A 27,048-nucleotide genomic window follows, 5' to 3' on the forward strand; every position below is an offset into this window, starting at 1 on the left:
CTAAACAGTTAATCTCTGCAAGGGCAAAAGATGCATCAGCTGAGGTTGGTGTCCCAATCCCGCATCCTTTAATTACAAGTTGCAATAGAGCGAGTGACGACGCCTGCAAACCTTAAACACAAGACCAGGAATGCTCCAAGATAAACCAAATCCCTCAAATCCTGCATAATCCCAAAGTCTTTAACTATTTCGAAATGGGTTGGAGATGCAACCAAGTTTTATCACTGTATTTTTTAACTCCAAATTTTCTAGGAGGAAAAACATTACTGGAGAGTTTGGCTGTAGTGTAAGAACTAAGACATCATCCCTTGAAAGAATTCTAAGGTTCAGTAATGGAAACATCACTTTGAGACCTTGCATTTAAGATACTGATGGCAACAAAATGGTGAAATGGATAAGGGGACAAAAAAAAAAATCACTAGTTAGTATCTTGTAAGGGCATTATTTACAAAGTTTGTTGACTGCCAATGTGTGGCCTCTTTCTCCCTCAAACTAAGAGCTGCTCTCACCTAGGGACACCACACTTTTCTATCTGCAACAACCATCAAGAATAAGAGAGCCACAACAAAGGCAGAAATCTCACAGAGTAGCTTAGGAGTTCAAAATGAATGAGAAATAAAATGTAACAAAATTTATTTGCATTATCCTAGCATCTCCTCCTGCTTTCACACCAAGTACATTAAATGATGTTGCAAAATAGTTGTTGTGACTATACTCGCAAACCACGACTCCACAAGCAGTTAACCAGGCCCTACTGGAGTTATCTGCAGTCACTGCAAACATTCCACATCTGTGCATGTAACTGCTGTAGACCTTAGTCTGTATTTAAGAACAAAATCAATTCAGGACCTTGAAATGAAAATTATATTTAACAAATAGTGGCCAGCTCAAACTGATTTTGAATTACGTATGTGTATGTATCTGAGCAGAACAGAGGGAAAGGGAAGAATATTCATATTTGTGTAATTCATGAGGTTTGCAAGTCTTTTCTCCAATAACATTAAAAAAAAGACAACCCAGCATGTATCAGTTCCTCTATTTTTTTTGTAACCTGAGGTAACCATAGAGAGTTTTAAGGTAATTTTATTTTGCGGGGGGAAGAGGGCAAGCATAGCATAACAGCATAACGAGTATAGGAAAATAAAGGAACTACTTTGTAATTGCATTTCAAAACTTCATTGTGGAAGTTTCACCCATGGAAAAGTTCTCTGTGCCATACCATGAATGTTACCTGAGTTTCTGCAAAATTTCAAGTTTAAAAAATGATCAGTTGTTTTGATTGACTTGTTAACCCTTACTTCTGTATGGCTCTACCATTACTATAAACATAAAACTAAGGAAATATTTTATTTTACCTCAAATAATCCTTGCTTTTTGATAAGGGAATTCCCTTCAAGTGTCCAAAAATAAAGGTGTGATTTTCCACAAGTAACTATTATATTTGTATCAGTAGGGTGAAAATCTGCAGCAAATACAGCCTCATTAGAGCACTTGGAAGGAAAAAGAAAAACATTGTATCAAAATTTAACATTCAAAGAAAACAAAACAATATGAAACTGTTCTCTAGTTAGATAAACTGATACTCTTAACAAAAGAAAAATTCTGAGCTACTCATTTATTGTTTAGATGTCTGGAATACTTGGGTAGAACACTTTGAAGTAAAAAGATGTTATGCTTTTATAAGTTAGTATCAATGGCTGTCCCTCAAAACATGTCACATAAGAAGAAGTGCTACCCAAAAGATTAGTTAAGATATTTCATTTCTGCACATGCTCCTATCATTGCTGCCTAGAATTTTCAAATCAATTCTAGGATGACAACAAGAAATTTTAAAAATCCTAAATTATTGGGATAATCTCAAGATAGAGAAAATATTCTCGTGCTTCAGGATCTTTGCCTTCTATAAGTGAAAGTGTTGAAAAGGCACAAGAAGTTAAATATAGAAAGACATTTTGTGACAAGAAATCCAGATCTACATACAAGCAAGTAGTACAAAATATTGCAACACCTTGACATCTGCCAGCTTTTCTTCTTTCTGCCAGTCCCACACCGAGAGCACGTGGTCGTTTGAGTCATCCACAGAGCACAGGCTACTTCCTCCATTCTGAGGCAAAACACGGTAAACAATTAATGCATCACCCAACCAATATGAGAAACATACACATTCAAAATAAATAAATACTTCTGTGTAGGTGAAAATATTTATCTCCATGAAATATGATAGCTTATAGGGTCATTGAAAAGCAGGGCTAAAAAGGCATCTAGAAGAACTCTTGCAAACTGTAGACAAAAAGACTTTGTCAGGAATGTGGTAGGCATCTCTTTCTAACATTCAGTGATGGAAATTCAAAGGCAAACTACACATCATATCTGTTCTGTTAAGAAAGCTTTTCCTGATACTTACACAGAGTTTTATTCTTTGCAATTTAAACCAATTAGTTCTTCTCATATCTGCTATAGACACCGGGAACAATTTTACTCTTCATATAGGAATAACAGATCAAAATCAGGGAACATATTAAGACATTAGAAAGCAACCTATTCCTGACAGGTGTCTTTTTTTATAGTTATGTTTTCTGGCAGGCTTTCTAATCTTTGTGTCTCTAACTCCTTTTAGCCTTTCTTCATCCACGATATCTCCAAGACCTTCTCCAGTTGGTACCCATTCTTCTTGAATCCCAAGACAGCATGAGGAACTCCAACTGAGATGTTACCTTAACTGAGGGAGGCTGACTGACATTGGTCCTGTTAGTGATGAAAACTGCTGTACAATCATCAGATCTTTTTCCTAACAGCAGTTATCCAGAACGTACTTTCTGGACCATTTTAGCTTTCTTTTTTTTTTTTTTTATTGGTGTTCATTCCTAGCTGTGTGTCTACAGAGGAATAAACCATCAAAACAATGTCTAATTGCCTTCTAACCGGTTCAAATCCAACTTTTTGTATCCTATTACCCCAGCATCAGCTACATTAGCTTTGACAGCAGATGAGCTTGCTGGAACAGACTGAGCCTGTGGTTACACAAGCACTCCTTTGGCAGCAATGCTGACACAAACAGTCCTTCCTCTGCCCCTCATAGCACAACTGCTTGCTGCTGCCTCTTGAGCTGGGCCACGGCAAAAGCTTGGGCTATCATAGAATGAGCCTGTTTGGAGAACAGATCAATTTTGGGGGATGAAGAAGATCCAACTAAACTCTGCTTTTTGTTTATATATGAGGTTGCTCAGTTGTTTTCCTGGCCAAGGTACCTCAAGGGGTGGGACAGGGGCAGGACCAAGTAGCCTGAAGAGAGGGCTGTCTAAATTAGTGTTAGTGCTATGGGATGGGAAGTGATACTCAACACCAGTCAAGCTATGAATGTGAATTCACAGCCCAAAACAAACACATGAAACAGTCCCTTTCTCCTGGCATCTGCCAATAGCAATTCTCTATTAAGTATCTATTTCTTTCTCCAGTGAGATATTTATAGAGTATTTGCTTGCTATTCCTTTTTATTTAGCTTTCAAAGGTGATCTTGAACTGTGTTGGTTTTCACTGTTGTATTCTTACCCAGCTCTCCCAATTCAGTCCTCTCTCTTATACCTTCTATAAAATACTGCCATCGGTAGATTTCAAATGTTTGTGGAAACTTTCACTGAAGTGCATTTTGCCACCATGGGAATATACCATTTATTCCTCTCCCTTTTACAAATGCTGTCAAGACAACCAGACATGACCACATACACTACTTACAGATTCTGCTCTACATAAAGGGTCTCTAGACTTGCACGTGTCATGTTACAGGCTCATGTTTTCATATGGGACTCGAATGCTGCCCATGTCATCTCTTTTTACCTCCCTAACAGACTAGAGTTCAAAGGGTGGTGCCAGAAGGCTAGCAACAGGATTCTATTTCTTTACAATCCTTTATCCACACGTCTTTATGGTCTTCAGGCAAAAGATTTTGCTTCTCTTACGGGAGCTCCTATTTTTTAAATCCAAGATCAGCAGTATAGGCCATTGCAAAGGACTTTTTTCAGTTATTCTTAGGCACCGTGAGGGGGTTAAAAGATGAGGAGAGAGCAACTCTCTAATGTAGAGAGAAACCCAATAGGATGATTAAAGATGAAAGTAAGTATACTGAAATTTCAACAACACAAGTACTTCTATAACTGCTTGTCCCTGAAGAAATTAATTACATTTTATGGTAAGCATAAGGTAGATCTCCAAGACTGCTGAGAGACTGCTAACTTTAATAACAACGTAAACTGTTGGAAAAAAACTGTTACAAACTTTCCTCCTTTAAAGAGGAAGCTGAGAGAAAAGACAGCTTGGAAGGAGTTTTGGGTTTTTTTGGTCAAGGAAGCTAAATTTGAAAGACTTCAAAGACCTGTTCAGTACACATTCTTAACATGACTATTCATTTACTTACAGATTTAGAAAAAGCAATGCAAGTGACAGCTCGGTCAAAAAACCCCATTCCAATGACATGCAGTGTATTCAGAGTTACAGAATCCCAGACACGCACGTGTGGTGGCAATTGCTGCAAAACAGACACAGAAATAATAGCTGAAACAATGGTGGCGAAAAATCATCGGGACTTAAAAAGATGCGAATGCATTCAAAATCTGTTTGAATACAATATGAGGTATGAAAATTATCACAACTGTGTTAGAGCCACCCATGTAAGTACAGATTCGTTACAAACGATTTGCTAATTGCTGTGCCTAGAACCAATATCAGGGGCTGACTATGCAAAGTGCACACCGGGTCAGGTCTCACTGATATTTTCAGTTCACTGAAGTTAAGGGGCACTGAGACACTCTTCAGTAAGTGAAAGCTGGCAATAAGCTCACGACATGGGACCTACTGATAGGTCTCAGATTATCAGTTAATTCTGGAGCAACTGAGATAATTCTGGTTGTCGTCAAACTGCAAGCGCAAGGGGAGGAGGGAATACTGAAATGTGAATAATTCCAATGTCATAACTTTCTTTGTGTACATAAAATTCAAGGTATTCCTCACGGCCCGAGATGAATTCCCGGTGAAAGCCAGGAGTTTCTCCCCTCCACCTCCCTCCCTCTCTTCCCGGTCCCTGGCGCTGCCGCCCCGCGCCGCCAGGGGTCAGCGCCGGGAAGCGCTCCCGGCTCAGGTTTTACTTCAGAAAGAGGAGTTTTTAACACAGACTCTTCAGCCTGTGAAAGAAAACAGTGTAGGGCACGGTTTACTGCTTTCGTTTTCCTGCCCTTTCAGATAAAGTGAATATGTTTTATTACAATGTTAGGAAAAAAGAAGGGGAAAAAAAAGCAATAGCCGTCAGTAGTGAAATTGCCACCTAAGTACCTCAGTTATATAAACACCTTTTACATAAGTTTACCCACATATGCCACTTTCTCCTCAAGCACAGACACCAGACCTTTAGATTTTATTTCACAAACATAAGAGTAAGGGATTGTATTTATGAAGTTAAAAAAAAAACCACAACAGAGATTTCTCCAATACACAATAAAAAAATAATAGTTTAGGTTACTCAATTAAGTTATCTCTATATAAGCCTCATGTTGCATAACCAGGATTTTGTTTTTCTCATTTACTTAAAGTAGTTAGTGTGCTGGTAATCTGTTTTTATCCTAAAATTCCTCTTTGACATCTACCAAAAATGTTGCAATAGTTTGGCTGTGACATCGGCCGCATACTCTGCTGAATGACTTTTCCTGCATGTTCTTCCTGCCTCTGCATGTACCCACTCTTTCTCACTTGTCTTAGCTCTTTGGGGCAATGCTCATCTTGCTCTGTTCAAATAAACTCCTAGCCTACAGCTAAGCTTTATGATAATATAGCTAATAAAAGAGACAAAAATATTCTTGCCTAGATGATGGAAAGACTAAGAATTACTGGGTTTTTTCAGCAAACAACCCATAGCCCATCTTATCTGCACTTTGTTTTTGGTAGCTGTGGTAAGAAATGGAGTTGTGCAGTGTACAATTTAATTTTTGCTCCTTATCCTCCTCTTCCCCACATCCATCTGCCCTCTCAGGTCTCCTTTGCAGCCTCATCCTCCCACGTCTCTTTTGGAGATCAGCTCCAAATTTACCTTCAGTTTGTGTAAGTAATGGAACCAGAACATGTATCTTCTTGATAGCATATTCTTCTGAAATACAACCAATTATACGGCAGCAAAGTTGTCACTCACTTTTCCATCCTTGGATGTCCCTGCAACTTGACCTGTTGCTATAGTGATCCTATCAGGATGGACAGCCAGGCTAAAGAAAAGAAAGAGAGGCCAAACTTAAAGCCATTTATCATTCATTTCATCAAACTTTTACTTAAGCCTGTAATAAACAGCCTTGTATCAGCCATATAAGACACACAGCATACACGTAAACATTTGAAAAGTATGAAAACAGAACTAAGAATTTTCCTGCTCTTTTACTAAAAACCTTCCCTTCTGAACAAGGCAGTAATTTGCTTAAGCCCTAATACTGTAAAACATGTATCAAACAAGCATCAGCCTAACTTCTGTTGAGACTCATCTCACCTGGATTTAAAGCGATTGCAGCGTATTACAAGGTCACAATTTCTGCTGGTTATCTAACTTCACATATCTCTAATCAGCGTTTGTAGAAACCTGGTCAGTACAGTCAATGCTCTCTAGCAGCAATCCTCCAGAGCAAACAGATGTGTATTCATTCCAGCATTGTCCTTCAGACTATACTGACCAGATATTCAGTGACTCTTACAGAGAGACACCAACTTGTCTCTAATAATTTTTAAAAGGTGAAAGTCCTCCAGTGAGTAAGAACTAGGATATAGAAATTAGGAATTTTGATTCTAGAATTAAAACTAGGATACAGTATGTGGCAATGGAAAAAAACACTTAAAATTTGTATTAAAGCCTGTAGTAGAGTCTTTCATGTCAAATTCTCTCTTAATTCTTTTTTCACTGCAGCTGTTTTGCACACAGTTCTAGAAGTAAAGTGTCCTGCAATATGAACTCTGGCAATAATTCATTCAGCTTTATAATGTAGAAAGGCATCCTCTTTCTAATAAACCTGAATGCTTTCAAGTATCTAAAGAGATATAAAATTTGAAAGAAAGAAAGGAGATGGAACAGGTCTAAGCTAAAAATTGTCTTGTAGAACAGATTATACAAATCATTCAGTTTTATGAGGCAATGCAACCAGATCTGATCATCAGGTCTGTTTTTGGCTTTGAGGGACAACAGGTATTTGATAATGCTTCATCTAAAGAAGGGATGTCAAACTCATTTCATACATTAGGGCCCATCAGATAACCCAGATTCTCTTTTTCAGCTACACTTAGCAAGCAGACAGATACTGTCAAGATAAACCATATGTTTAATTAGATTTAAGTTTATTGATACTGGTATTTCCTGATACCTAGTCTGCTCTAAGCTTGAGCACAGATAAATGTCTCTAAAATCCAAGCTGTCATGCCTGTATGGCAGCTATGTCTGTATCTGCCATCACATAGACATGCTTGAAGAATACCAGGAAGATTGCAAATGAGATTAAAACTGTTTTGTTGGTTAGATTGAGCCTAAAGGACCTGTATCTAGCATCTAGACCCAGGTAGAAATGAAGAACTAAATCCTACCTAAAAATGGAAAGGAGAAGAGCTTAATGAAGAAGTTAATGTTAAAGCATCATAAAAACAGAGTCATGAAAATGAGTAGATCTATAGGTCAAGTTAGATTTCTACTTTTCTGTATTCTCAGTGTAAAAAGTGTATTAGTTGTGGAAAATAAACTTTCTCAAGTAAATACGAGGAGGAATTGTTAGCAACTGAGTCAGAGAAACAAGCAGTGACTTGGAGAACTTTGATAAAGCAATCGCATATAGACAGATCCAAATGAAACAGCACAGCACATATGGCAGGACAGACTTCAAAGTAGGTTTCGCAGGAAAACTCAGGCTCTGTTAGGGATGTATTTGGTTATCTTCAGGTCTGTGCCATCTCACCCTGACAGCATTTGCTTCGTGTGTTGACTAGATAGAGCTACAACAGACATTTGACATCCTTACCGTGACTACAGTGAGACCTTCATTTGATTGTGCAAATGCACTGTCAAGCATAAGGACTCAACCCATGCAAGACTTAAAAGTTGAATCAAAATTTCAGAACTATATTAAAAGAACAAAATGAAGGGAAAAAAAATAGTTTTACAAAGGAGAAGGAATGGTTATTCGGTGACTTACCACTTCACATCATCATTATGACCAGTGTAATGTCTCTGAAGTTGTTCTTCAACATTGAATAACACAACTACAGATGCGATGAAATACACAGTTTCGCCCGTTGGAAGGAGATAGAGATTACTGCGACAGTCCCGACCCCTATATCCATAGCTAGCATATCAGTCAAGCTGCAATAACATTATCTACCAATGAAGAATGTTAAAAATAAGGAAAACTAAAATGGATTCTCTGTCCCTGTAATTCCTGAGGTTCGCATCTTTTGGCTTGAGCACAGCTTTATCCCTTGACAGCCTTCAGAACCCCCTCCCTTACTATGGTAAAGAGAGCTAAAGCATTTCACTTACTGAGAAACCTACACATCCTACAGAAAATGCATGGTAAAGGAGAAAGGATTTTTTGATATAATATCCCTTTAGTATCCTCTGGAATTTGCTAAATGCCAGACTAAGGCATTACTAATTTTGCCCCAAGTGTATTTACTATTTACACTGGTTACCTAATTAAAACTAAAATTTAGACTTGATGGAAACACTAGTAAGTCAGTCAGTACATCTCCCTACATTACATTGGGATTGACTGCATTATCCTTTGTGCAGGTTGATTGATTTCATTATTCTGGGCATTACCAGCCAGATGGATATGAAACCATAAAAGGGTTACATCATTCATTCCAATTCATTTCTTTAGTATTGAAAAGGCAGTGGCCCAGATTCTGATGCTAGCCATATCAACACTAATCTAAAATTAATCCAATGAAATAATTGGAATTAATCCAAAAATAATCTCATTCAGACCAAGTGCTAATTCAGCCAAATTATGCAGTTATATTCTTCTGTAGAGTCATTAAGGGCTACAACTATTTTGGCTTTCCTTTTTTATGGGAATAGAGTCAAACAGCATTAGTAGAATACTGGCAAAACAGAAGTGCATTCTAATTCAGTCAATATGGAGAAACTAGCTCTGATAGATATATGGAGAGGTACTGAAACCCAGATATATGCTATTAAAAACATACTTGTGCACTCTTCTCTATAGTCAATGACACCACAGTCAAACTGAAAAACTCATGTTAACACTATCCAAGAAGCAAGGATTAGTTATCTTATTTAAATTCCTGTTTTGGAAGTAACAGCTTGCTGATATTTCTTCTAATAAATGCAATAGAAGTAGTGCTGCATATCCAGCCATCAAATATTCATTAAAAAATACCAGCTTGTGGACTCTCAAAGTGAAATATTTAGCCAGAGTTCCTTCAAGTCTCAAAAATTAAAATTTGCAGACATGAAAACAACCAATATCTTCAAATTACAAGACATTTACTATCAACTTTGAATCTGTGTGTAAAGGTTAGTCGCTACACTAGATTGCTGGACAGTGCTTTATTTGTTTAATTTTCTTTTTCTCTATAAAGCCAGATACTACCAACTGGAGCCAACATTAAATTTCCCTAGTTCAACAATGTATATTCAAGTTTATAATGAATTAGCAGTTGAAGTTAGCATAAAGAAGTGAACTTTTAAAAAAAGTAAAGTAAAAACATTATACAGACATTTGTAAGAAACAAATCTCAGTGCTTAAAAATAGCCATTAAATGGGAAAGACTACATTCTTTAGGCCAAATCTCCTTTCTTTACAATTCTTCCTGTGGGGAACAATGCTTCATTCAACCCTTCACATGATTGCTGTTGTCAAACACTCCATTTCTTTCTATCAGTCTTTTTTCTCAGACGTAAACTCCTGGGGTTGATCTCTCCTTCTCCTCACTGTTTCCCACACTCGGATTCAGCAGCTTCAGCTTGGATTTGGTGAGTTGGCACTTCAGGGAATGTTATCTTGACCTTTTCATTTGGCCGGCAGCTTTTGTTTCAAACCTTCTGCTTGCCAAATGAGCCGGTCTCAAACAGATCTGGGCAGACCACCGCTCCCACTCCAACATCCCCAGTGCCGATTTCTCACTCAGGTTTTACCACCTCTGCTCCAGCCCTCCCTCACACTGCATCACTCAGCATTTCTGTTTCTTCATGTCTGTGTATATCTGACATGGCCTGAACCTTTTTCAGCTCACCCAGATACCTGCTAACAGCACACCTTTAGCGTTCAAATATGCCCTGAAACTTCCACGTTAGATTTTCTTCCTTCTGTTTCTCTTCAGAGTCTGCTTTGCCCTTTCCATTCGTCTATCTCACCTTTGATATCTTGTTTCTCTATTCCCATTCTCACATTATAAACCATTTCTGCTGTAATCCCACCGCCAACTTGATTTGTCTGCTACAAAGATGTTTTTCCTACTCCAGTTCTGTTACTCTCCATTCAAATAGCTCGGTTTCTCCAGCTTAACTGGAATAAGTGCCTGCAATATTGGTTGCTTTCTTGCTGTCTTTGGCTTTCTCCTTAAATTATTTAACTCTTCTGACCCCAGCTTTTCTTCTCATCATTACAGTATATAAATTGGGCATTATACTTTCTTTCTTTTTTCAAAAAAGTCTTTCATATACTTAGTCATTAGTATAATTTGGGTATCGTGACTGGGTTTAACTGCAAAGAAATTAAAATCTAAAAGTTAGTGTAGTAATTTTGTAAAAAATATGCATCCTCCTCAGTAACCATTTAGCATTAGTTAGATCATTTTATTAATTCATACCATTTCTATTCACAGACAGCTTTTATACATAGGATTCTGCACCTGGAAGGACATGCACATATTCAAAATAAAAATAATACTTCATCTGGCAAATATTCAGTCAAGTAACTAAGCTTAAGTGAGAAGCTAATGAGACTGAAAGCATGACTTACTCTAATTATAATTTCTTATAATAATCTGAAATACTAACTTCAGCTTCCACCTACACACTGCTAAGGACAATCTGTTTTGTTTTGTAGTTGGGTTTTCTCTTGTTTCAGCAAACATCCTAACACATTCTCCTGTCTCATTCTTCAGCACGTTAAGTGAGGGGCACCTTGCAAGCATAACAACATCATTCAATTCTACTGTCATATATGGTGAGAGCCCGTACAACAATTAGATGGTAAAATGCTGCAAGCAGTATTTCTCTGTCTCAACTGGTTTTATTTATTTTGTGGAATTCCTTTTTTGTTTTTTTTAACTGATCTTCAGTTACTTCTGTACGTATTATCTATGCAGTTCCAGCGGAGTGGGGTAGAACTCATGGGCTCAGCTGCAATAGGGATAATAAGAATGGTTACTAAATCTGTCATTAATCTCTAGTGAATACAATGAGGTTTTTGGAAACTCGCCGTGTGCATTCTGAAACCACATGTAGTTCTATTTATACAACTTTGAAAAAGACTATATGCAGCCTGTCTTCTTTTTTATCAAAACAAAGCAACTTCCTATTTGCACTGTTTGGGACCCAAAAAAAGTCTGTTCTTAAAATAGGGAACCTTATGAAGACTTCGTCTCTCTAAAGATACTGCATATTACAAACAGACTCAGAGGTTCTTGTGTTTATATTTTATCTTGAATCATCCGTTACATATACTAAGATGACATAAAAATGAAATATAATTTCTTTTTTTTAATAAAGAATATATTTCATCACTTAAGAGTGAAATGTGAAAGTTTCTATATGTAATGACACACTGATTTCTTCCAAGTTAGAATTCTGTAAATATGTCCACTTACAGAAGTCATTGGCAAATTCTGATTGTTCAGTTATTTATGCTGCTTAAACATAGTTTAAAATCTAAATTCAAACTTTATTTTATATACAATATTTTATTAATTTTATTGCTAAACACCTATCAATGGCAAAGTGTTATTCAGTTCAGGGCTTACTGAAGTACTGAACTTGACAGCATCCTCTAAAGGACAACCGCACACTTTATGAAATGCAGTTTAAACCGATAAAATACTACTGAGAATCAGCCAAAAAAGCCTGAGCTTGTTTCATGCATACTGTAATTAATAACCACAGCTCACTACATTCTTACAATATCCCTAGTTTAATCTTCAGATAATTAGCATGTTTCAGGCTTGACCTTCAGGCAACACTTAAGCAAAATCTTTCATAAGCTGTCACCCGGTACTTCAGAAGGTGCAGATCAGCAGCCTCAAGAAATTATACCTATTTGAAACTGAATGTCGCTTCACTAATGGAATGAACCCTATGATCTTAATTCGGTTATACTTCAGCTCAAAAAATTATTTAAAACAAATCGTTAAGAAATGATTGATTCCCAGTAGTCCTCTAGCACAGAAAGGATACACCCATTCCAGCTTAAGCCTCTTGGCTGGTAGCTCTACTTTTGCTTCCAAATTGTAAGATTCCACTTGCTCTTTGGGCATGTACATGGTAACAGGCCGTCCACGAAGAAACATTTTTACGTATCCTTCCTCTACAAAAGGTCAGAAATGTTTAATGTTACACAAAAAAGCCGTCAGTGGAGAACTCCAGCGGTCCTCCATCCCTTCCCACTTAACAGTTTGGTGCATTATAATTACAGAATAACATGCAATCTCAGACTTAGCAATTAAGCAGGTTTCTTTTTTTTTTTTTCCCCTAAATCACACACTACTAAGCAGATTTTTTTAAAAACATATAAAGTCCTTTTCTCCTCTAAGTATTTTGAGCAGTAGAATTAGAACTAAAAAATGTCATGAGCAACTACTAAACTGAAAGGTCTGAAATCAAAATTTTTTTTGTGAAAAATAATGTTTCAATATTACAGTTTTTCAGTATTAAAAACGGGGAACATCAAAGATTACAATTAACGCAGAAATGCTGCTTAAAATTAATTTTATTTTTTAATCAATATTTACAGTTGAGCATCAGCATCTAAAGTATTTTCCAACACTCAGTTGCATTCTTTGCATCTCCGTGTAAAGATATGCTTTACACTTGATACAGTGTTAGAGATACATTCGAAACAAGGAACACAAACAATTAGTAAAAGGAATCATGCTGATGTACATGCAGAAGAGATATGCACTTTAAGAATTACTAAACATTGAAAAAGGAAAACCAACATTGACAGCACATTAAAAGAAAAGAAAATGACATATAGGAGAGAAGCTACAAAACCAGAATTGGCTGACAGAAGTAAACATTTTTAGAAGAAAATACTAGAAGTAATGTGTTGAGCTGGTAAGAAATATTTTTTGGGGAGAGAAGCAGGGATTAATAACAGATCTGGAAGTACTGACTTGGGGACTTCATGGGGCTTATAAAACTAGGAGATCTGGGAAATGCCATGAAGGTCTGACTAGGACTTTTGGGAACTGGCAAGGCCAAAGTGGGTGTCCTGTGAACTTCTGATGAAGTTTGTCCAGATTCAGAACGTGCTGGCTCTTGCTGCTCCATCGGCAGATCAAGGGGTTCAGCCTTGTTCTCATGCGAATCAAGCAGTTTTGGAGTCAGTGACATCTGTAGAGTTACTAGACAGAATAATCATGGGCACAGAGGAAATGGAAGGGCAGAAGTAACAAAACCATGTAAATGAAAAAAAATTATACAATTTAGGACTGTTAAAATTATGCTATTAATTGTTAAGTATCATTACAACTATACCATATTTTTAATTTGAAAAACTAAAGCTTTATTTTAATTGGAAATATGCATATGCTACAAATCCTGACTAAATTAATATAAAAAAAATATTGGTTGAACAAATAAACATCATATCTCTGCTATATTACCTAAAATATATGTGTCTCTTGTCTTTAGACTAATTCATTTGGGAAAGAGATTTACCTGATTTGTCTCATTAAAGTTAGAGCTAGGGCTCTCTAGCTTCATTTACAGAATTCATACATATAATGAAAACAACAGAAAACTTAATGCTAAAAAGAAGCAATAATAATGGTGAAATAATGCTGACAGATGGTTGGAGCTTAAGATGCCTGTTAAAATTCAAGAATACTGGAACTGGTTTTTAAACATCTACACCAACAGATCTGTATTGGGAAATAAACTATAGAGGGCAGAACATTAAACAGCAAAGCATTACAGCACTATTTGTAAGCGCATGCAGAATCTATTTGATGAGCACAAAGCACATGCCGATACTACTGATACTGGTGCATTAGAAGTCAATAGTATTTCAGCAGTGACAGCCTCTTGACTGAGCTTATCAAAGGCTGAGAATGAATGAAAGTTTAATTCATCAAACGGCTCTTCTCATCTGAAACTTATCGGACTCCTAAAACTTGCATTTAGCCATCTACAGTGGAAGTATTTGACCTAGTCACTCAAAACTCCTTTTTAGAGTAAATGGGGAGAAACAAGTACTTTGGGACAAATCAATCACATTTAAGGCAGAATGTCCAAAAGCCAGCAGAGTAAATTATTACCAAGCATATGAATTATGCTTTCAGAATGCCTCTCTCTCTCTCTCTCTCTCTTAACCATAAAGATGAACTGAGGATGACTTAGTCAGGCACAGAAATCCATACTGTGTATTTATTTCTACCTTTTGGTAATATTAACTGATTTTTGTTAGTAATCCAAGCATATTATCCACATAATCTATGTCCTTTTCCTCATATTTTTCATAACTAAGTTTTAAAGACAGCAGAGATCTAAACATGAAGATATAGACGCAAAGACAGACAATCATTAAACTACAAAGACAGACCAATGGAGAAACTTTTAGACAAATGTATCTTTTACATCTGCAGTTTTGTAGATTTGAAATTGCTGTTGAAAACCACTGCAAAAATTAGCAGTTACTGAATTGAAATAAGAAGATTTGCAAATGCTAGTAGGATCTGCAAAGGAGACCACTACCGATTGCAGGCACAAAATTGTACAAAGAATACACAGAGGTAGACAATTTAAAAGACTTTGCCTTAGAACAAATATTCTTTGCTTTGTGGGATTTTAAATTTGTTGCAAAGCTGAAAGATGCTGATTAGTGGAAAAACTGTTAGGATTTGGCTATCTCTAAAAAGCAAGACAAATCTGTGATAATATCACAGTTATAAACATGCATCAAAAATGTGCATATTTACAGTACAATTTAGCTAAAGCTTTAGAAAACAATATGGTAAGTTTACCAAATGTAACTCGGCTTTATGACATTGAGCAAAAAGCACTGAGAAATTAGTTGGAGGCCTAAGTCTGATTATTCAACATTCAGAAAAATCTACAGTCTACTCAGTAAGAAAAAGCAAGGGAAAAACAAAGGCTTCTATAACCATGTTAGGCTAACAGCGAGACAGCCAACGAAGGGGCAAATTCTATATGAATTCTAGCAATAGTGCAGAACACCATTTCAAACACAGTGAACATCCACATGTCGCCATATAGCTCTCTCAACATATTTTTTTCTAATTCAAATTCTTCTGAAAAGGTCCACAGGAGTCTAAATTATAACCCATCATTATTATTAAAGTGCACTCGAGGGTTATAATTCAGTAGACTGTATAATAGATGGCATAATATTTTTGTTTAATTCAAAAGAACTAGGGAGGTTTTAACATTGCAAACTGCACGCAAGATGGAAGATCACTGTTTACACATTGAGCTTTTATCCCACCAGTACCATTTTGCTTCGAGAGCTATGAGGTTTTGGAAGTGAAGCCTACCTTTGCAGTGTGTCACACGGCGCTTCCCTTGTTGTTACAGAGACAGAGACAGAAGGGCTGGATAAAGATGTGTTTGAATACAATAAACTCACTAAATACCTGCTCTACTGGCTGCCCAGTTGTATTCTGCTGGAGGCTAACCTGGTGTTTGACAAAACACTGAGCCGTACTCCATGCCATACGCTCGGAAATTACACTTGCCAACCTATTCCTCTTGCTAGGGGCTCTGTCTAGTTTTTCTAGCATTAAAATAGTAGCTTAAGCACTATTACGCGACTATATGCTTAAAGTAATTAAAATATCAAGTGTAACTTTCTTAGAAAAAAAATCATTGATTTCAGTAGGAATTTTGTGCAGGTGAGCAGGGTAAAAGTAGTGTCATATATGGTTAATTACTGATCTTTATCTACAGGGAAAGCATCAAAAGAAAAGTTATTCGAAATACTTTTGCTTACGGGGTGCAAGGCAAGGAGAAATTCTAGGCAAGAGAAGTATATTCTTTGCAAATCAGAAGTTTTCCTTTTCTAAACCAACTGTTTTCACGAAAGGGACATGAGCCATGATTGTATTGTCACAAGAGACTTACATGCTTACTTATTTTTTTTATATTATTACTGAGTTCAAAATCAAGTATACTAAACATTGAAGTAAGGCTTAAGAGCTTTGTTGGATGCTGATCAATCAGCATAGTAAACAGATTTTCTACTTTTTCATGTATAATTACTGACACAGAACAATACACAAAAAATATACATCTATGAACAGGGTTTTTTCCTTCCTTGTTTTGTTAAAAGAAATCTTTTATTTTAGTTGTCCTTGTTTTTTCAGAACAAAAATAACTTAAACTCTTCAGCTTTGCATCTTTATCAAGATTGTTCAAAAGTTTCTACTAACTGGTTAATGACAAGTACAAACTCTGCTTTCACTTTTACCTGCTATTTCACTTGCAAAATTTTCTTGCAGGAATAATAGATAAGTAGGAAAAAATTAAAATGATTTTCAAATTAAAGATAGACTTTCAAAACTGTAGGAACAAAACATCTCTTGTATTTATAATTTGACAGTTTTGGAACTTGGTATATGCTTTAATTAACAAATACTTAATACTGCTTTGAAAGGAAAGACATATTCGGGGTAAGAAGACATGGCCTTTTTCTTCTTTGTCTTCTTACAAAGAATCCTAACTGTAAAATAAACTTACTGGGCCAATAAAAACTAGAACAAACTGGTCAACTTTTTAAAAATATGTCATCAGCAGCCTGAAATTATTGTATTCAGATTCTCAATACCAGTTTCTAGGCATCCACCAAAAAAAAAAAAAACCAAACAACAACAACTATTATGTTATCATGGTTGTTATATGCTTAAAAATTTTAAAAGTTCCTACCTGCACTGAACATTGGTTCCTTGGGTTTGCTGTAAAAATAACAAAGAAATTTCTATTTTAAAAAGCACACATGTAGACTCTGCACATACAAAGGTATCAGTATAACATTAAATTAAGAATTTAATACAAAATATATGAAATATTTTTGTGTGTGTACATATAAATAAAAATACTGTTCTATTTCAATTATTTACAAGGTAAATCCCCAGGCAAACAGAGTTAAAACCAGTATACATTGTGGTTCCTTGATGGCAGATGTTGAAACTTTCACATTGAAGTCTCCTTATATTTTCAAAACTCAGTTTTTCTCCACTAACTACTGAATCCTTCTCTTCTGCAAAGTTAGTCCAGTTACAGGAGAACGTAGCAACTGGTCATGAACAGCTGCACCAGTTTCGGTTTCCAGTCAGTGAAGTTTGTTACTTGAAAGCAGTTTACAGCTCTAATAAATAGTTAGGAATATATTCTTAACTCCAGCACCTCTCCACTTCTGCGGAGTTGGCGGGGGGACGGCTACTGCAGCAGTGCATGTGGGGCTGTTCACTTGCTTCATGGCTTTGTTCTCTCTGGATTTAAGGAGCAAACCAAGGCTTGAATCTTGCTCATCCCAAGAATTTACACAAAATATGGAACTGCTCAATTGTTTCTTGCTGAATGACAGGACTTGGTAAAACGCAGAAAGGACATAACCCTCACGATTAAAACTTCTCTTTCTCACCGCGCTGCTGCCTGGGAGACAACCTGAAATCGGTTTGCCTTTTTGTCTTGAGAAAATATTTGGCAAAACTGGAGGGGAAAATACACGAGGCATATGGAAAAGGACAAGGCAGAAAAGCTGAGTTGCTCTCTGGATAGTACTGCCCCGGACAGAAAGAAGCAATCTTCTTCAAGAAATGCAAGTCATGTGTTTTCTTTGCCCTTTGCATCTGTATAATCAGGCTTGAGGGTGTTGTTTATGATGAAGCATGAAAGGAACACAAAGCTATACTATGCAGTTATTTTTCCTCCCCATTCCTTTCCTCCCAGCTCCACTTTCTATCCTGTAAAACTTTTGAAATATCAGATAATTGTTGCATATTTCTTAGGGTAATGCCAAAAGGGATGAAAGCCCTATCACTCTGATAGAGAATGCTGAAGCATGAAGTATCCTTAGAGCTGTGATGCCATCTCCACATCCATTCCTAGACTGCAGTGGGCAGATAAACAAACAAACAAACAAAACCAAAAGAAAAAGCGTTCGAATTTTTTTATGCATAAAGAATTCTCTGTCCCTGCAAGAGAAATTGTGGCCAATAATTTTACAGTATTTTTCATTCTGCCTTGATTTGACAGCTATATTAAGAAGAATACATTTATTTAATAATAAAACCAAAATGAAACAAAACCAAAAAAAGAAATCCACTGATCCTACCCATTGTTTTAGCAACTTTTCATAATATCAGCTTTGGTATTAATCATGCATCAAAATTCATGCCTTAGGCTGGCACACACAGCTAATCTCATCTATATAAATAGCACGATGTATTGCCATTGTTAACACCAAGATTAATATTTTCTCTTATGAATGAAGATATTTTTAGAAAATAAAATCTTTGTGGGATGAGGCACTAGTCAGAAGTGCTTCCACATTAGAGAAAAAAAGAGTCCCTAGCTCTGAACAGACCTTATTGATTTATTCGAGCTAATCAAGCTAATGTGAAAGCCTGATTCACGACAGTAAGACAGTAAATCACGTTATACAAACCCCAACCACACACAGAGCTCAGAGGTCTGAGCCTTTTTCTTTTTCGTGAACTTGAGTCACTTCCTACTTATCTAACCCTTAGGGAGGCTTAACCCTGGCTCAAAGCCATGGCAAGTTGGGACATCCCATACCAGCATGAGAGATTATTGTCATCCCCTTACTCCTTATGCTTAAAGCTTTTTAAAATACCTTTCTATAGCATTATGTTTTTGCGTAACAGCCTACAACTCTATATACTTTGAAAATACATCATTTCATGATTGTCTTTTTAGATTCCTGGCATGCATTCTGCTTTAAGCTTCATCTACAGACCAGACACAGAATCAGAGATTCATAGAATAGAATCACAGAATATCTCACGTTGGAAGGGACCCATAAGGATCACTGATACAAACAATAAGGCTGTGAGTAGACAGCCAAGTAACACCCTCTTCCTCACACTTTCACACATACTGTTAGATTTAGGACAGTCTAAGTCCCCAGCATACAGAATCATGCTCATTTTCCTCCTAGTTCCATGACTCTTGCTTTATATTTTGCATGGTGGCCCAGCTGGAACATGAAGCATGAGGCAAGTCTTTAGCCAGCCTCTTCAACAGGAAAAGCCACTCTTCAAGAAGGTGAGAGTTGTGGCGCTGAAAACCCTCTGGCTGCATGTGACAAAAATCAAGGAAAATTCTCTAACCATGGCTTCTTATAGTGACACCAACATCAGTAGCTCCAGCTAAGACAATTTAACACACACACTCCATTAGTTCCTTGAGATACTTGCACATTATTTAAGCACGGCACTACTTCTGTGCTGGACCTCCTCCCTGAGTCCAAAGTAATTTCTGATCAATGACGTTGCTCAACTCTTTGTGGCCTAACAACTGCAGAATGACATAACCATTGGGTTTCTGTTAGAATAGGATGAAAAAAAACAATTTTGCAGACCATTAATTAAGTCACAATGCTTTTATTTTTCTCCACTATTTTGGAATCTATTTTTCAAGTGTACAGTACTTATATGTAGTTGTTAGAAGTCCTTAATGAACGACCTAATCAATATTCTCATTTTACTTCTTCCGTAGCTTTAACACATAAATAATTTCAGACAATTATCACATTATGTAGGTAGCAGGAATTGAGGGATATCGTCAAAAATCAGACTTTGCAAAGCATTGCATTTAGATTTTGACAGGTGTATCTTCCACTGCACAAGACACACAGAATTCACCTTTAGGAGACTTGATCTAATGAAATTTTTTATACAAGATAAAAAACACAGAGGATCATATGTTTGTCAATATGTTTTCAAAAAAACTACAGTAAATTACTACGTCAAATTGGAAAAGTAATGACATTCACCATTGGTAGGGGAAATGTTTCAGAAAAAAGTTCACCCATCTAATTGTAGAAACTTAACTTTTTAACAAAAAATTTCCATAAGAAATCTGTTTTGTTTATATAACATAGGGTTGGGGTTTTTTTTAATCAATGAGGTCACAACATAAGGGCTGTTGCTATAATTTAGTATATGCAACAGAGCAGGAAGTTACACATACATGCAAAATAAAAAGTAAAGTCTTAGAGAAATCCACCAGCATCAACAGGTCAATATAGGAAACAGCAGCTCCTTCACTGAGGCAACAGAGCTTCATGAAGTTACACACTACTGCAACACTTCACAGAATTTCCAGCTTAAATGAAGAGCAAGCTTTTATTCTCTTAGCAGTCCCTTCATTGGCCATTATTTTTTACTTACATTATTGTTTTACTTTGAGTCTTTTAAACCTTTCAGGCTCACTTGTCCCTTAGAGTGTTGACACTGGGTTTGCAGCTTCAGTGGTATTCTGAGATGTGCGAAGGTGTACATTCTCTACACTAAAAGGGTCTGATCCTGCAGAATTCTGTCGGCTTATAAAAACCTCATTTACATACATAGATGCACAGCACCAGGAAGATTTTAGACTGGCTATATTTTTACTTTGTGAAAATAATGTATCTTCCTTGTCTACAATTTTATAACCTTTTATCTGACGGTATTTTTATTTTTTTCATTATTTCCATGATTCACTAAGCCTTTCACAAGTTTCATAAACTTTGCACACTTGCTGCTTTGCCTCACAGCTGAAAACCATATTTAGGCTGTCCATTAGAACCTAACAACCTCAGCTGCTCCTATATGAAGCAAAGATGCTGAAGGGATGAAAAGGAAGGGAACATTTTGTGCCACATCATCAGCTCAAGAGCAGCCCAACGATCCCAATGATGGCACTGATGAGCAGACAGAGCAGGTAAATTAGGTTACTATGCGATCCTTATCAACATTGTGTTTCTATGGTCACATCATCCGTGAGATAGTGAAACAGTACCATTAACACCACTTCTTGCATCAGAAACTGGAACAGGACTGGCCAAGTAAAAACACCAGCACTAAAATCTGTCCAGGAAATACAGGAAAGAACCAGCTGAACAATACTGACAAACCTCAATCAATCAGCTATTTGTTCAAAACCATTGTAAGCCCGTGGACAAAACATCCTCCTTCCTTTGAACTGACAGTAGTACAGAGAAGCATCATCAGAGCTACAAGGAGGTAGGCATCACTTTATTCCACTTGCTTGAATAGTACTTGCATGTAAGCCTCTCCCTCTGCTTCTCTTTCATCTGACCCTCAGACCAAGGCAGTCATTGCACAGAGATCAGCTGAGCATCACTCTGGATGTGGGAGGTGGGAAGCGATTGCTTTCCATCATTTGTTTTGGGTTTTCTTCCTCTTTCCTTCATTTATTAAACTGCCTTTTATCTTATGAGTTTTCCGATTTCTACTCTTCCTCTTTTCCTTCTTCTCACTGCAGGAGAGGGAGGGAGTGGCTGTGTGGTGCTTAGTTGCCAGCTAGGGTCAACACACTACACCTGGGAGCTTGAAAAAGTGCATGTCAGCAACTTGAAGACCAAGGGAAACCACTAAGATAATGGAAAAGAGGTATGTTTAATAACCTTTCTGAGAACCTCAAGGTCCATATTGTCTATGGTTTGGAAATATGGGAAATAAATTTCATTTAAATTTGAAAACCTGTTTTCTCTAAAGTATTTTAAAATATATTTTTGTCAAACAGTTGGAGCTTTTAGAAAAAAAACAAAAGAGAACAACCTCCCAATACCTGCTAAACTAGAGAAACTAATTTCACTAAAGAAAGTAATTTCATTATTAGGGCAGTAGGCAGAGAAAGGAGATAGATATTTATATATCATTACCTTTCACTGTTCTTTTTACCACTAGATGAACTGCTGGTGGATCCAGTACGGTTGCGACTCCCTTTGGAATCTCCATAGCTTTCCCTCCGACCACCTGGGGACACACGCTCAGCTGAACTGGTTCTCTTAACGGTGCTGACAGAAAAAAGGAATGAGTTTTACACTGGCACTTGTTAAAGCACATATCTCTAGCATCATAGAATCCCTACCACAAATATTTTCAAGAAGTATATCAAGTAGAACGCTGACCCTAAAAATAACTGCATCTTTGTTTTCAACCATAACTTGATTTGTTAAGGTATCTACAGAAGAGTTGCTGAGTACCCAGTGCAACAGACACAAACATACTGCCTTTACCTTAATCATAAAATAGAAGGTGGGCTAAATAGGTACCATAGAGTAAGTGGCAATATCTATTTTCCAGGTCACATTTCAAATCTCTGACTACCACTCCACACTTTTGGACGCTTGGATTTTCTTAATAAGAAGTGAGAGTTTTAAAGAGAAAGCACATTACCTGACAGCTCCAGCCAGACTACAGGGAATGACAAAAGTAGGTCAAAATTCGAGCACAAGCAAGCTAACTCTGTGTCTTCATTCAATATCAATTATTCTGCAGTTCAAAGCTAGTTTTAACATACCCCAAAGTGCAATTAATGGTTAGCTAACCTGCATTTTTTTTTGTTAGCTTGTCAAAAAAATGTGCTTCCTACTTAGATGTATGAATAGATTAGATTCTCCACATCTCCTGACAAGGGGTTTCTTAAAAGCTTAAATCTTGGCATACTCTCTCTCACTTTTCAACCACCCTTCCTGCCAAGATGGCTATCATGGAGCTCTTCTATGACTTTATGGCACCCTTTGGACATCCAGCTCTGTCTGATGGAAAAACGTGAGCAAAAACACAAGCAGTATTACTTAGTAAATTACGAGAAGCCCTCTCCGAGCTTAAGCCTAATAGGAGACAAATTACTGCAGTTATTCTTTAGTCCAAAGCACTTCTCCCTAAAGCAGTGCTTCCTAGCAGGAGAGGAAGGAGGTAAGGCCGAGGCCCTGAGCTGGGAGACGCTTTGCGCTTTGCTGCACTCCCCGTTCAGCCGAGAGCTGCAGGCAGCGTGACCTGGACCAAGGCAGAAATCACCCTATGGCAGTGGCTGAATGACAGGACTCGGTGTCAGGGTCTGATTTCCCCCCATCCCTCCAAAGAGCAGAATGGAAACATCATCGTGTTTACCCAATAACATCCCCACAACTAAATGGTCACCTTCAGCAGTTCTCTCACCTCACAAGCCATGGACATCAATGACTGCTTTCGAGCTCACAGCCCTCTACCCAAAGCTCAACCACAAGCTCCCTCCCCCTGCAAAAATTTCAGTTCTTTGTTCTTCCTCCTTCAAGGTCCAATCTCATCTCAGTCACCCCTTTTGCCATCCCCCAGCAGCTGCCCCTTGACATCCATGTGCCCCCAGAGTTTTTCTGCTTACCATAAGGCTCTTCTCAAGCATCCTTGAGTACTGTTCCAAATCTCCCCATCAGCCTCTAACAACTATCCCTACCCCATTAGCTCAGTCAGCTCCTCAGGCTCTGTCTCACTTTGTGTGTGGTGCAAGAAAGAGAGGCATTGGCTCTTCATAACCAAAGACAATGAGATAAAATTTTTCTGTCTCGTCAAAAAATATTTAGCTTATCTAAGCTGTATACTTTTATATATATACATACACTTTTTAACATATATTTTTATATATATACACAAATATAATATATATAAGCATACAGTATACTTTTTTATATATACTTTTTTATATGTATATACACATATATATATTTATGCGTATATGTGTGTGTGTGTATATATATATGTATGTACATATACATACATATATATATTCCTGCTTCTTCATGTCTTTTTACCAGTGAGGAGGGGAATGTTTCAACACCTCACAGCTGAGGCTCAGTTGGCAAAATGATGGGAACAACCACACCGGAGCCTTTCTGCAAAGCAAATGCCCATCTGAAAGGGCTGATATATCTTCTCAGAGTGAATGTATCTTAAGATAAATCTCAGGTATCTTGACAAAAAAAAACTTCTGGAAGATGTTATGGTAAGAGAGATGTCCAATGCCATGTTTTTGTATTAAAAACAAGCACAAAATTTAAAAAGCACTGTTTCTGTGGAGAGAGTGATGTAAGAGAGCAAGAAAGTTATACACAGAACAAAATACATTCATAGGAAAAGGGAAAAGCCAGTGAGAAGAATTTAATTCTGCTTCATTTCAGAAATAAGTGCTTCCAACTGTAGCCTAACGTTATCTAAGTCTTCTCTAATGTCAAATGCATGAAAAACCTCTAGTAAATTAAAATAATATACTGTTAACATTTAACTGTTCTCCCTGCATCTCATAACATCACCCTACTACTAAACTAATAATACTCCAGTAAAAAAAAAATAAAGTCTGGATACAGAAGATATTTACTCCACATAAAATAGCTTTACTTGCAAAAATGTTCTCTGTCTATGATTTTGCAAGATCAAACCTTTATTTTGGCATCTTTTCCTTGTTAAGGAAAAGAAGAGGCAATATCAACCTACATTGAAACTAATGAAACCACAGAATTATACTAATGTTAGAAAAAAAAGTAAGTTACAGGAACAATTTTAAACTAGTTTTAATGTTGCTTGGGGTTTTATTTTAATAGCTATCAACATGCAAAAGATGAACTGGTAGATAGAAAACTAATTGGTAGGGCTAAAACTTAAAAGTGTAATGTTATCTTCTTCCTGAATAATAAAGCTTCATATCAGTATAAAAACTACTTCTACCACAAGAACAAAATTCTTTTAAACTCTTTTGGCTTATGTCCATTACCGCTTAAACTAATTAGCAATGCTATCTTCTGACAAATATTATTTTAAACTTTCAACAACGACAACAAAAGCCCAGTGAGAAGTATTAGCAGGTGGTTAGAAAAGAGGATTATAACTCCATTATATTAACTCAATTTTGGCACATACACATTTTGGCAGCTATAGTGTTAAATATCAGTGATTATATCCATGGCCACAGTAGATACACTGTCACCTGAGGAGGAATTTCAATTGACAGAAAATATTCATTTAACTTATAGGTTTGTAAGAGTATAACTGGATCCCAGAATTTGGCTTCCACATTAGTGATATGAAAGGAGATCTTTTTCAATCATTTAGAAAGATTACATCGGCTAACACAATTTTTAACTTGTTTAAGACAACAATGTGGTCTAACAAAACAGTCCTATAGTAAAAATTATGTTAGCGTGAGATAATGCAGGTACTGTAACTGAATTTACTATCATCTAAGTTTTGCAATGCATTTATCAGTTATGAGAAAGTTTTAAACATGTACTTCTGAAAATGTTAAAGCACGTTAATGCTTGTACTAAAACAGCCACTTTCTATGTGTTGAACCAAAATGGAAAGGAAAAACAACTGAGCTTCAACACTACAAAGCTATTAAGGATCCCTCACCTTAGAGCAGGCTTTTTCAGTTTGCATGCATTGAGAAGATTCACAGACCTGCTTAATCCAGATTGAGAGGTGCATAAACAAAGCAGAATAAAAAGTGAATGCAACAATAAAATGTGGAAACAAGACATTTAAAATAAGCTTACATTAAAAGACATAATTGCATGCTTTCAAGATATGAAGTCACGTGCAAGATTAAACAACACAGTGCTTATTATTGACTCAGTTAGATGTTTGATCATTTCAAACCATACATTTAAAGACACCAATGTATCTTTGAATGACAAAATCTCAGCAATGCTCCAACACACTGACCATTTGTAAAGCGATTCATAAAAAAAAGGAAAAAAAGGAAATCAAAGAGGCTATCTGAAGAAACAAGACAGATGATCCAGCTAGAAGACAAAGACTATTAAAAAAGCAACAATAAAGACAAGAAAATAAATCCTCATATATACATACATATACCACTGCATAGCATGAATGTTTCAGATGGTTGCATTACTGAATTGTGGTGAACAAATCTGGCCAAAATTAAAAAAAAAAAAAAAATTACCAAAAAATTTTTGGGAAAATACAAAAGCTTTTTAATAAAATCAGTTAAAAAAATAGTGCACAATTCTCTTAGGACACTAACTGATGATATTAATAATATTCTGAAACTTGTCTAGCAATCATTTTGACCCTAATTTAAATCAATTAGAATAAATTGAAGAATAACATATGACTTTAATTCCATCATGCCTTTGAGCAAAACACACTAATAATTTTGTTAGAAATATAGCGAAGCAGCATAATAGTTCTGCCACTCGAAGTTCAATGGAGAGGAATTTCTTCTTTAATTTATATTCTGTTATTTCAAAACATTTTCTCCGAGAGTCAAGTGTTAAACAGAAGATTTAATTGAAGGTTCGATAGGGAGTTTGTGTCTGTGCCAGTTACAAACTGTCGCTGCCCTCAGAACAGAAAGCAGAACATTAATTCCAGGCGACTGAACAATTTCCTAGGGGCCATGTGTTTAGAGTTGAGAAGAACAGGAATTTATCATATTAAAGTATTTTATTCTCCCTACAAACAAAGCTCTTTATGTTTTCTTTGTTCCAGCTTCTTCCTTTTGATCTCCATTGTCACAGTTTTGCACCATTGTAATACTTTGCAATCTGCTGGGAGAGAAAGAATGACTGATTGTCTCCTTTTGAAAGGCAAAGTATGTGTTAGCCTGCAGCAGCATCCCCACTGGGAAAGGTACTGTCTCCATTCTCCTCCTTCACATTTTTTTTCCCCCCTTTTTCCATCTCAACTCTTGGAAACAAAGCTATCCTAGATGAGTCACAAACCCCTAGAATTTAATAGGGAATACAAAATGTTACTAGTGTGTGCTGGATAGACTCCAAAGACAAATTTAGCGTTAGGCAGCGAACTTCAAGC

The 27,048-nt window shown here is 36.6% G+C and overlaps 1 protein-coding gene across 4 annotated transcripts in view; it reads right to left on the reverse strand.

Annotated features, from left to right (window-relative positions):
* The window catches only part of EML1 (echinoderm microtubule associated protein like 1), a 53,196-nt gene that overhangs the window by 16,497 nt on the left and 9,651 nt on the right, over window positions 1-27,048 (reverse strand). Inside the window, exons 4-13 of one of the 4 annotated variants that reach the window (XM_009870060.1) lie at window positions 25,624-25,671; window positions 22,119-22,253; window positions 17,132-17,160; window positions 15,745-15,771; window positions 12,425-12,554; window positions 8,199-8,348; window positions 6,173-6,242; window positions 4,412-4,522; window positions 2,009-2,104; window positions 1,356-1,490 (exon numbers count right to left, since the gene is read on the reverse strand). In XM_009870060.1, the coding sequence (XP_009868362.1) occupies window positions 1,356-1,490; window positions 2,009-2,104; window positions 4,412-4,522; window positions 6,173-6,242; window positions 8,199-8,348; window positions 12,425-12,554; window positions 15,745-15,771; window positions 17,132-17,160; window positions 22,119-22,253; window positions 25,624-25,671 (931 nt within the window). Of the gene's footprint in view, window positions 1-1,355; window positions 1,491-2,008; window positions 2,105-4,411; window positions 4,523-6,172; window positions 6,243-8,198; window positions 8,349-12,424; window positions 12,555-15,744; window positions 15,772-17,131; window positions 17,161-22,118; window positions 22,254-25,521; window positions 25,529-25,623; window positions 25,682-27,048 lie in introns of all 4 variants that reach the window. The other 3 variants (XM_009870061.1, XM_009870063.1, XM_009870062.1) reach the window with 3 other exon arrangements.

The sequence above is a fragment of the Apaloderma vittatum genome, unplaced genomic scaffold (assembly GCF_000703405.1).
Source record: "Apaloderma vittatum isolate BGI_N311 unplaced genomic scaffold, ASM70340v1 scaffold17715, whole genome shotgun sequence".
Classification (NCBI taxonomy): domain Eukaryota; kingdom Metazoa; phylum Chordata; class Aves; order Trogoniformes; family Trogonidae; genus Apaloderma; species Apaloderma vittatum.